Source organism: Vanacampus margaritifer, chromosome 4 (assembly GCF_051991255.1).
Source record: "Vanacampus margaritifer isolate UIUO_Vmar chromosome 4, RoL_Vmar_1.0, whole genome shotgun sequence".
Lineage (NCBI taxonomy): Eukaryota > Metazoa > Chordata > Actinopteri > Syngnathiformes > Syngnathidae > Vanacampus > Vanacampus margaritifer.
In genome coordinates, this window is record NC_135435.1 from 22154934 (window position 1) to 22167504 (window position 12571).

Sequence of the window (12571 nt, forward strand, 5' to 3'; positions counted from 1 at the left end):
AGACGTTTTGTTGAATATTCCCATAAAAAACGGATGTTTAAAAATCTATTTGGCCGCATATTGAATTAATTCGAGAATTGCGTGCTGTAATATTGCGATATATTGCAGAATCGATTTTTTCAAACACCTCTAATATATATATATGTATATATATATATATATATATATATATATATATATATATATATATATATAAAAATAAGGTTAAGAACCACTGTTTTAAATTACTTCCCACATCCAATTTCAATCAAATGCAATTCAAATTCAAAAAAGCTATTGCTTTTTTGAATTTGAGGAAAAAAAAAAGAATACAATGTGACTGAACATGCTGTTTATCACTCATAAAACTTGCTCACCATTATCTAGAGAGCTGTACTCGATACGGTAGCTGGTAACGGCCCCTCGACTGTGCTGCGAGGACAACGGATGCCACATCAACCTAATGTCCGTCGGTGACGTGCTGGCAATCGACAGCTGAGGGGGCGCGCTAGGCACTGCAAGACAGATGAGGACATCAAGTCTTTCCAGGCTGAAGAATAACCGGCAGAATACGGAATTGAGATTCATGGTATGACACTTACCGTCCTCGAGCATGTCAATGGTGACGGGCAGGGACGGGCGACTGGCTCCCTTGAGAGAGTAGGCAACCACGAAGAAGGTGTAGGCGGTGTGAGGGAGAAGATCTTTGACGTGGTACTCCGTGGTGTCGTTGTTCATCGCAAACTGGTACTCCACGTTGTCGGAACCTGCGAAATGATCCAAAATCAGTTTGTTTGTTGCCATAGTTGGCTGTCATCGAGACCATCAAGTGGTAGACATCTCAAACGGATCACACTACTGCTAGCGTAGCATCGGAAAATCTGACATTTAGCTTGTGTTTTTTGAACAAAAATAATGAAGTAATCGGAGTGAATGATTTTAAGTAGAATTTAAAAGTAGTAAATATAACATAGTGAGCCTAATTGCATAATGCAATACAGAATGCTTTGTACATAAATGCAAATATATATTCAGTATAATTTATGTGAGAAATAATAATAAAAAAAGCTATACAATCCAAAGACGACAATAAAATACAAAATGGTGGTAAAGATAAGCCATTTTAAACTAAAAAGAAAAAAAATATTTGTAGTTTATACTTACTCCTATGTATAGCCTATTTTGCTGTACAGTACTTATAATTACTGGTGTTTTAATAAAGGTCCAATTCTGACAAATGCCTTACACCACTATTTAACTATAAAGCCTGAACCATTAAATATATGAGAGAACATTCAGTTTTTTTGTAAATATAGAATTTATTGGTCCTTTTGAAAAATAAAATAAAATAAATTTAATCAACTTCCACATGACTTTTGATTTGTGTCATATTTGATACATCGGGTCACAATGCTTTAAATATGTACATTTATAACTGACAAAAATATAATAAATAAACAGACATATCCAACATTTTAGTATTTCCAAAAATTAGAAAGAATATTTGCCACTATTAATAACTAGGTCTCTCTCCTTTCTCAATTGGGGCGATCTTGCAAGGTGGCTGTGTCAGAAAATATACGTCAGGGTTTTAATGGGGGAAAAAAATATTACACTCGTGAAATAGAGGGCTCAAAATGTCTTATATTTAATATGATATGTTTTGCTTTATAGGGTTAAAGAGATACTGTATGTATACACGCTCACCTGCAGCGCGCTGGCAGTGCACCGAGTAGCCGATGATTTGGTCCGAGTTGAACTCGGGTTGCTCCCACGTGAGCAGGGCAGTGGTGCTGGAGTAAGGGGCGACCGAGAGGCCTCGAGGGGGGCTGGGGAGGCCCTCCCTCACGATGACAGTGAGTTTGGCGGTGGCGCAGGCCGTGCCCAGGTCGTTGTTGGCGATGCACTGATAGTAGCCGGCGTCCTCCAGCGCCAGCTGGTTGATGAGCAAGACGCCAGGGTTTTGGGTCTTGGCACGACGGAAGAAGCGCTTGCCGTTCTTCAACCAGCGCAACACCGGGGTGGGCTCCCCGGAGCTGTTGCACACGAATCTGGCCGTGTTTCCCCGGGAGAGGGACACCGTCTCCGGGGGCTGAAGAATGACTGGAGGGGCTGGTGACAGAGGCAGACCCGATATCTTCATATTTGCAATGTGTTGAAAAAGTGTATTTAAATAAGTTTCAATGTGTTTAAAGCATGAGGTCGGAGAAATTCATAGCTTAAACTAGAGGAGAAATTCAGTGATGGAAGAGAAATCACTGAAATACAGTTTGCATTTTATATTATTATTATTATTATCATCATCATCATCATCATCATCATCATTATTTACATAACCGTATTGCATTCACTTGAAAAAACCCTTTTTGGGGGGAGCTTTGTTTTTTTGCATACTTTTTTAGATTGTCTATTTTTCAGATTTACTGCATAGATTTTCTGTCATAAAAAAATATTACGAAAAATAGGGGAAAAATATTTTAAAAAATAGGAGGGAAAATTACTCAGAAAAACTTTTTTTTTTTTAATTCAGAAAAACGGGGAAATTCTTTTTTTTTTTTTTAATTATCGTATACTTACTTAACTGAGCCAGTAAGTGATATAGTTGAAGGTACGTTAGAGGTATTGCGGAAAAGTGTCCGCCATTAGCAAGTCTGCAACAAGTCACTTGGAGTTCGGAGGTTAAAAAAATAAATAAATAAATAACTCCTAAAAACAGAGCACCAGCTTCTGTTTTTCGTAGTATTTTTTTCCCATTTTTTTTAATTATTATTATTTTTTCCCCTTTTATATGATTTTTCCCCCCCCTGTTTTGCTGAGTAATTTTTCTTCTTGTGTTTCTGAATATTTTTTTCACCCCGTTTTTTTACAATATTTTTTATGGCAGAAAAAAAAATTGAAAAACAGAAGAAGAAAAAATGCACAAAATTACATTTATTATTATGATTATTATTATTACTCTAAATTGTAAACCAAACACTACAATAACAGTGCCCAACTCCCAAACCTACATTGCTATATTTGCTCCATTACAAAAAAATTGCTTGAGTAATCCAGTCTTCAAATTTCATTAATTTAATGCAGAGCGTGTCCAGCCTTGAGGAATTTCAAGCCCTAGACTTATCTCTTGTCTCTTCTAGGGCCTATTAAATTTTGTAGCCTATTGTGTTGCTGGAATTGGTTCAAACAAATAGGAGTCCTTGGCTACAATTTTTGTTCCTGTATTCCCTCCCTAGAGAAATGTTGGCATAATAGCAAATGTTCTGTTCAATTATTTGCTGCTCTCAGGGAATCAAAACACTAGTGGACTGCCATCGGAAGAGGTTAAGTGGAAAAGTGACAAACGTGAGATGAAACCAAGAAAATGCTGTAACGTCTACTACATTACAAAAATGTCAGTTTAAAAATGAATCTCAGGTAATATCGGCTGTCGGCGCAGCTTAATATTTCTTCATGCAAAAATGCCACCGACCTTTTCTCCCACTTTATCGTTTGCGGAATTTTCAAGGTGTTCCCTTAAGACTATTTTTGGAACTTGATTTGACATCTGCTTAGATGTAATTAGGTCTACCGGCAGATTAAACTAAAACTCTGACCTGTCTCTTGCATTCTAGTCCTACTTTACAGTTACCGCAATGCTCATGTTCGTTTCAATTATTTGCTGACTTGAGGTTATCTAAACCCAAGTGAGTGTAGTGTCACTTACCAGGCACATACAGCTCAGCAGCAGCAATAACAAACTCTCTGGTGCGAGGCTTGTTGGCCCTGCAGACGTAGATGCCCCCGTGGTGGGGCCTCGTGTCTCTGATCACCAGGTTAGTAGCGAGGACAACCACGTCTGTGGAAATGGGCTTCCCATCTGATCAACGCGGAAAAATAAAGAGTCTGTGATGATGCTTTTGGCGACACAAAGAAATGCTGGTATAATGTTGCAGTTTTTCAAAGACGCGGCACTGAGAAAGATGAAATGATGTCTTTTGTAAGAAAAAAAAACATTTACAATTGAATTGCAGTTTCATGAAAAACAGTCCTTATAGAGTACCTCACAAGACCACATCTTAGTGATTATCAAACTCTGGGAGTTTTTCTTTTGTGAGACTTTCTTTTTCCCCCCATTGTCATGCAATGTGTCCTCAGTCTTTTTTTTCTTTTTTCTGCAACACTTACGATAGAATGGAAAGAAAGCAAAATGTCACTTGTTATTGAAATTAAGGTAGCACATTTTGTATTTTACCATGAAGAGCGGTTGACTTCTTTGTAAGATTTTACAGCAAATGTTAAAAAAAATAATAATACAGGGAGTCCTCAAGTTACATCCAGGTGCTGTTCCTACGCTTGCGATGTAACCCGAATTCCGACTTAACTCGGATTTCCCCGTTAAAGTCGATATTTACATCAAAATTTTGGGACGGTAATTTTAAAAAACATATTTGCGCGACCCGGAAGACGCCGGAACAAATATTCCGCATTAGTGACGGACGGCGGAGTAATTCAAGCTTAAAACACGGAAATGTGACGCGCCTGATGGACGTCCGTTGCTGGAGATAACAACAACACAACTTTAAATAACTTGAACTTAAAATGGCTTGGGAAATTAACGAAAAAGGAGGTGCTACGGACGAGGCACGGGCGCTGAAAAGTCGAAACGATGTAGTTCGCGTGCGACGTAGCTCGAGGACTCCCTGTGATAAAAAATCTCAGCGTCATTCAAGCTTGGACTGAGGCAGTCATATTGCTTATATTAATTATGGTTAATTTAATTTACAGTACAGACGCTCCCCTACTTACGAACATTCGAGTTACGAACAACGGTACATACGAACATGTCTGCGCGCATGTCAAAAAATGTTCGGAAAGAGATGCTGTAAGTTAGATTTTTTATTGCGCATCTTTTTCCGAGTACTGTAGTGCTTCTTTCCGCCGCTAATACCGACGCTTGGCGCTGTGAGAGCTCACCCAGCATTGGAGGCTCAGCAACGTGTCGAGGAGGAGGAAGAAGAAGAAACGCCTGTCGCTCATAGATAAAGCCATCGCACTCTTCGAGCAGCAAGACCCAAATATTGAACGTTGCGCAAAGGTTGCAAATCAATTGAATGATGCCATACAGTGCTACCGCATCATTTATGATGAAAAAAGAAGAAAACTGTGCAATCGTCGTTAGATCGCTTCTTTCGGCCAGTTTCTAGTAAATCCTCCAAGGAAGATACTCATCAACCCTCATCTTCTTCTCCGCGACCCTCAACTTCTTCCTACATTGAAGTTACGGAGGAGGAAGTAACTTTTGAAGCCCATTCCAGCGACGACGAAGAACCTCTCATGATATAAAATCCTCCTCTTCCTCCTCCTCCATCAAATCCTTAAGCATCGAGTACATCTTCCAAAAGTAAGTTAAACTTCATTTTATTTATCTTATTACATACATGTACTTACTGTGTGTGTCTCTCGCTCTCTCTCTCTAACATACGTAGTACAGTACTGTACGTATTCTCTTTAAACATAAATTATAATACAAAATATAGCACTGAAGCAACTTACGAACAAATTCACCTTACGAACGATCGCTCGGAACGTAACTCGTTCGTAAGTTGGGGAGCGTCTGTATTTACACTTGTTTGTATCACAGTAATATTCAAATGTTAAAATTCAACATACAGTTTCTGTGCATGGCTAATTAATTTATTTTTAATGGAACTTTGGACTTGACTAGATTGTGTCCCTCGAAGATGGGTTGAGGTGAGGGTGGGTGTGTCAATTATCAACTAAAGCCAAATGTGAGTGCTTTCCCTCCCTTGCAATCAAAAGTCAATATAAAACCATTCAATGAAAAGCAGCGAGTCATATGTTGGTACTGTCACAAACCAAGGACCGCCTATATTATTTTTCCTACAAGTTCATGACCCACCTAAATTGAATCCGCGACCCACTTTTAGGTCCCGACCCAGTATCTATATTAGAGTTTGAAACTGCCTATTTAACAGCTGTTGGTTTGAGCTGGGTTAGCATACTGTACAAACGCATAGAATTAAACTACAATGATAAAAAGAAATGTGTGTGTGCATGTGTGCGCGCATGAACTTGACATGACAAAGCACCTAATGGAAAGCACCGCATGACCGAACAATGGAACAATAGCGGCGACGGCTATTGTTCGTTAAACTCTTACAGCTGCAGGTATGCCAACGCAGATATTTCTGGGAAGACTGACAATGAATGAGCAATCAACACGTTAAAAGAAGATGACAGCAGAGGGGCTGGATTCAGAGAATTGTGTAAATGCATTACCTAGCCTGCTCCAGGACACCAGCGGCTTGGGCTGGCCCTGCGCCATGCACTCCATCACAGCTGGACGGCCGAGCACCACCGTCGCATTCTGAGGCGGTGCCACGATCATAACTCTGTTCAGGGTTTCTGCAGAACCTGGAGAAAAAGGGGGGGAAGTGCACGTTTTGGCCCTCGTAAAACTGCTTCATTGCTTTGCCATTACTGTTCTTTTGACTAAATGAATCGTTTGAACATTTTGGGGGTTTGCTCATGGAGTTAGTGAAAGATCTTTATGTGACCATCGGATGGTATTGAGTGGAATATCTCGTAGAACAGCTCTGGTGGCATTTGAGGAAAGAGGATCTTCAAAACAAAACAAAATTGTCATTGTTAAAGAATATAACCAACCTTCCACTAAACCAGTGGCAGCTAGGGAAGGTAATAAAATCTATGACAGGAAACTATGAACTCCATCTGGCCATGCTACAAATTGAAGCTAAAATGACAGGAGTAAAGTAATAAAATAACAAATTTGCTTCCAAAAGTGTATAAAAACGTTCTATTTTAAACAATGCCATGCTCTATTGTTAGAGCATACAGAAAGCTTTGATGCAGCCTTGGACCCGAAGAGGTCGCTTGAAGCAATGGTAGTTATTGTAATTTTTCAGGAAGGACAGAATTACTAAGCCATTGTGTTGAGAATGCGAAAGAAAGATGATGTCATCTCTCAACATAACTATGGAACATTCAACATTATAGCCTTGTCGGGTTTTTACAGCACTTATCAAAACTGAACAGTTTTATAAGTTGCAATTTTTGGTATTCAAATATTTTGACAATGTGTTTTAAAAGTGTGGGGTAGCAATGTTACGGTCATGGCTGAAAAATGGGAAAGCATTATAAGAAATTATAAGGTCAGCAAATCTCCATTTAATCCCCAGCATCTATTTAAATGAAGTGGAAACAGGACAAACTACTTGATGAGAAAGTACAGTATTTGACTGACTCTTACACGAGGAAGCTGTAAAGCAATCTGAGAGGGTCGAGGACATTTATTAGAATCGAGTTTTTCAGGAATCAGCATGACTTTCTATGCAGCAAGAATTTCCAAGGTTTAAACTCATCGCTCGAAGCGTTCCTAAAGAAACTAGACGCGATCGGGAGAGTCACCTTCTCCCACGCCGTGCTCTCGTCATTCACCAGACACATTCAAGAGTTTTGATCGTCCCTTTAGGAACGCGACGGAGGCTTACCTTACTTTCTTTATAGGCATTTCACATTGCTCGGCAGAGAGTCAGCCGGAATTCTACGTCACTACGCACCGATGCGTTGCGACATAAATAACAATGGCGCCGTACGTCCAAATAAAGTTTCTACAAAATGTATTAAGCTGGAAATGATTTTTGAAAAACGAATCTCATAGTATGTTATTGTTTATGTTAGTAACAACCAAATAAATAATACAGAGCAAACTTGTCATTACAGTCGGGGTTTCTTTTAAAGCTACTGGATGCAGAAAATTGAATTTCGAATCGCTACCTGCCACCTGTGGCCGAAAAATTAAACTGCATTTTCTCTGCTTTACATACACAACACGCACATAATTTTACATCCACAACAGAGGGCGGGAAATTCGAACCTGAATTCTGTCTGAAAACTATTGGCCAAAGGCTTGCAAGAGTACCCATTGTGAACAGCTAAGGTGTTAATCTACTAATTAGAAAATGTTTCAGTCATAAATAGTCAAAACTAAAAGGCTATTGTAAAGATATATTAGGCAAAATTGTTACAGAGAGCAGCTTTAACTTAGGTAGAACAGCACCCGATGTAAGGCAAGGCAAGACAACTTTATTTATATGGCACATTTCTAAAACACGACAACTCAGTTGTAGTTGTAGCACACAAATACCATTTTATTGACGGACTTATGACTAGAAATATTTACGTATCATCTTGAAATTAATTAATAAATGTTTTCACATGATTTTTACAATAGGGCTGGATATTCTCAGGAATTCTCGAAGAAACTTGCACAATAACTATAAGACAAAGCTCTGCAGCAGACCGACCTGTGGTGACAGTGAGCCGGGACTCGTGACTGATGTCCCTCCCGGCAGAGTTGGATGCAACACAGCGGTAGGCGCCCTCATCCTCCCTGGTAACCTCCAGAATCTGGAGCACGCCGTTAGGAAGGGAAATGAACCTGCTTCACACAGGGGTGAAGATGAGAAAGGGAGACGGGAGTCAGAAGCCGTATACAAACAACACACAGGGAGTCGACACGGCAGAGTCGAGACTGCGGGATTCCGGCTGTGTCCTCTCAGGGCGTCGTTCCTCTTTGTTCAAGCAGGAGGTCATTGTGTGCCGGTACAACGTGAGAGTTATGACTGCACTCAATAGGAGTTGGCTCTATATTAAATTGAAAAATGAGCTGCAATTGTAGGATGGTGTCTTGCACCAATGTACCATGATTACCATATTGATGCAAATTAAGGTCTGGGGCATTTATTTGGGGAGAAGGGATTGTTCTCATTTGGAACAATGTTATTGGCAAATGGAATTAAAAATAACCCCCCAAAAAAGGACTAGTGTTAAGTGTGAAAAGTAGAAATTGGTTTCTCTAACTAGTGGGGCTTCGCTCTAGCTAGAAGATGTACGTTGTAAACAAGATAACAAGGGGATGAATCAGATAGAAATAAAAAGGAAGTAAAACAAGACAGTGAAAAAAACAAGCCAATCGGGAGTATAAAAGAAAAGAAAAAAGAGGGGGGCCCATCAAAGCAGCAGCAAGGGAAAACAAAAAGTCAGCTCGGAGTGACAGGCCATTAGCAACGGCCGAGGTGGCGGAGCTTCATCTCACCCACGAGCCCTCATAAGGCTCGAGCTGTTTGCAGGTCACACGGGGCTACGGCAGCCATTAGTGCCGAGTCGGGCGCGAGAGGGCTGGAAACGATCAACAAATGGGCGAAGCATACTTATATGTTACGTAGCGCGCCCCAGGACATAAAAAACACGGGAACAAACAACATGAAGACGCCGTCTGCACATAACGCAAGATTGCCTTTAATACTGCACAGCAAACTGGAGATTCCACACTTTCATTTATCTGAAATACTAGGCAAATGCTGCTGTTTTGTTTAGCAAGAGAGTTCAAATGAGCTCAACAGTTCCACCCTGAGCAAATTAACTGTTTATTGTCTTCACGACAAGAAAAAAAGACAAGTCATGAGGCGGCTAATAGATATATGTTGTGAATAGGGGTCACTATTTACAGTAATTTCTGGACTATAAGGCGCACCTGACTATAAGCCGTGCTAGCTGAATTTGGGGAATACTTGAGTTTGTTACACATATAAGCCGCACCCGACTGTAAGCCGCAGGTGTTTTAATATTACCGCACCGGGTTCCCGCTACTTTCTTTTCCATACTGAGGGCGCAAATTGTCTCGCTCTCGTTCTGTCTCTCCTACTGTATTTGGGCTCACTTGGTTTGTTTTGCTCTGCCTGTTGCTCTTGCGCTTCCGTTATAGTGCGAACCCTCGTGATCTGATGGATAAGCCGCACCTTTGTATTCGCCGCAGGGTCGAATGCAAGTGAAAAAAGTAGCGGCTTATAGTCCAGAAATTACTGTAAGTAACTAGGCTAATATGCTATACCAAAAAAAATAAAAGTTTCTTAGGAGCTTTTGTCACCTTGAAAATCCATTACAACTGAAAAAGTAAATGTAAGTGAATTAAATTAATGAATAAATAAAACAAGCCCATCATACTCAGTGCATGGTATTATGCTTATTGTATTCAGCAAACAGTAAAAAACACTTAGCTAAATTAGCTTGATAACCAAGGTCATAGCACGAGCTTAGCGTTGACTTTATTGTACCGTGCATTCTGGTAATAAATTCCATCCGACCCCTCTTGAAGACATTTAATAGAAAATGTGATGTATTACGATTTTGTCATTAATTAACAAGAACCAAAAAAAATGAAACAAGGGACGTTAATGGAGTTTTAGCCAAACGACCAGCATGCATCACTTGGAATTGTCTGACTGCGATCAGTCCGCGGGATGACATTCATACGCACGTCCGTTTATAGAAGTGGACCATTTGCAGTCTAGACTGGGGCAATTTATTGATGAATCGATTGTGCTTCTGTGGCACAAATCAGCAGCAAATCCCACAAACACGGACGAGCAAGCGAATGGCATCAGTATTCTTTAACCTTTGTAAAAAATGACTAATATTACTGCCGTTAACTCATTTTGATGGAGAACGATGATAGCAGATACACGTTTAGATCACAGAACGAAAAAAAAAATGTTGCCATTGTGTGGAAAAAAAATGAGCAGAAAAAGAAGAAAAGGCTTAAAAATCCGAGGTACAAAAGCAATTGAAGCTGAGTCACCTTGGGTCCTGGGGGACAGCGACTTTGTCCTTTTCCCAAGTAATTACAGGTGTGGGCACGCCATCGATCTGGCACTCAAAGCGAGCGGCCCCCCCTGCAGGCACCGTCTGAGGTGAAGGCTCCTGACGGAAGGAGGACAGACCTGCGGAAGGAGAACATGGCCGTTACACGCGCATCCATTGGTGGATGTTTGCTATGTAGGCCGCTCTCCGGGTGACACAGTGCAATCATCTCAAATCCCTTCTCAGCAGTGCCAATATAAACGCACTATTTATAAAGGCCGCCTGGTCAAGTCGGGAAAGACCCTTTCAGTATCCAGTCGTACTTTCTGTCTATAATTCACAAACAAAAGAGTGTGTTCTAAACATTCATTCATTTAGATAGATTCAAAAGAAAGAAAAAATAAATACAGTGGTACCTCGGCTCACGAACGCTTCAGCTCACGAACTTTTCGCCTCACGAACATTAAATTCGCGAGCATTTTGTCTCGGCCGACGAACTAGTTTTCGGCGGACGAACCAAATCTCGCGACACGAGAAATCACGAGAAGCTGACGCACGCTCACGGCGTCCCAGTTCGTCGCCCCCTTTGTTTGAGTGCGGACGTGGTTTGTGTTCGGTAGACATTTTGGATCATTTTGGAGTACTTTTGGAGTGTACTTTTGCTACCATGGGACCAAAAAAGACCCCACAAAAGGCTAGTGTTAAGCCTAAGAAGACAATGAAGAAAATTACGGTCGAGCAGAAGAAGGAGATCACTGACAAACACGAACGAGGTGCGCGTTTGTGTGACTTAGCGTCCCAATACCAGTACGCTAAGTCTACCAACAGGTGTCAATTCAGAGGTTTTTAGTCAGCAACAAGGATAAAGAGTCTCCTAAGAAGCAAAGAAGAGAAGCCACACCGGAGGACTCTCCTTCCAAACAGTAACTACCTCCCTCCCTCCCTCCTCCTCCCACTCCATTCCATCAAGCCTTCAACTACTGTACCATCACAAAGGCAAGTTGCAAGTTTTACAAATAAAAACACTTTATTATACAGTACAGTGTATTTCTTTAATTACAATACAATAGCACATTTATTATACATAAAATAAGGTATATTTTGTGTAGTTTTAAGGCTTTTTTAGTAGAAAATTGTGTTTTATGGGGACCTGGGAACGGATTATTCTCATTGCAATGGTTTCCTATGGGAAATACTTGTTTGGAAGACGAACTTTTCGGCTCACATACTCTCTGTGGGAACCAATTAAGTTCGTGAGCCAAGGTACCACTGTATGGAACTATTTAAGGAATATAAATACAACTATAAAACTCTTATTGAACCCCATCTGCGTAACTGTAATGTAATTTGGCACAACACATTTCCTAGCATCAGATTCGGATCTACTGACTGTTTTTTGTTGTTGTTTTATTTAATTATGTGTTTGTTTGTATTTAACTCATTCACTCCCAGCCATTTTCCCTGAAGCAACCCCCTTCGCTCTCGGCTGTTTTACTGGATTTCGACTGATTTTGCAAGGCCCACAGAATATTGTGTTCTATTGCTATAAAAACATGGAACCTACCAAAAGAAAGATTAGAGTCTCTCCTTTCATCAGGAAAAAAGTATATTTCTATCTGTTTCCATTTTGCAGCAATTAGCATTAGAATATAGCTTCAGTTTTATCATTATTCACAAATCTGTTTAGAACTGTTGGGAAAACAACTTTTTGCAACATGACCCTGGTTGATCTCTTATGCTCTGCTGCCACCTGCTGGCCGTTTTTGTAATAATTACCCTTGCTTCACCCATTCTCTGCCGTTCAGAGGCTGTATCAAAGCCTTCTGTATGCTCTAGCATAAAAAAAAACATAAAAAAGGTATAAATACATCTTTGGGACACGTAAAACATAAAAAAAATGTATATTTATACGTTTTGGGGAGCAAATGAG

The 12571-nt window shown here is 40.3% G+C and overlaps 1 protein-coding gene across 4 annotated transcripts in view; it reads right to left on the minus strand.

The window, feature by feature from the left end:
* The window catches only part of igdcc4 (immunoglobulin superfamily, DCC subclass, member 4), a 63144-nt gene that overhangs the window by 15754 nt on the left and 34819 nt on the right, over positions 1-12571 (minus strand). For 2 of the 4 annotated variants that reach the window (XM_077564685.1, XM_077564683.1), the window contains exons 3-9: positions 10640-10781; positions 8307-8443; positions 6259-6393; positions 3683-3835; positions 1687-2091; positions 582-746; positions 357-494 (exon numbers count right to left, since the gene is read on the minus strand). In XM_077564685.1, coding sequence (XP_077420811.1) covers positions 357-494; positions 582-746; positions 1687-2091; positions 3683-3835; positions 6259-6393; positions 8307-8443; positions 10640-10781 — 1275 coding nt within the window. The remainder of the gene's footprint in view (positions 1-356; positions 495-581; positions 747-1686; positions 2092-3682; positions 3836-6258; positions 6394-8306; positions 8444-10639; positions 10782-12571) is intronic. The other 2 variants (XM_077564684.1, XM_077564687.1) reach the window with 2 other exon arrangements.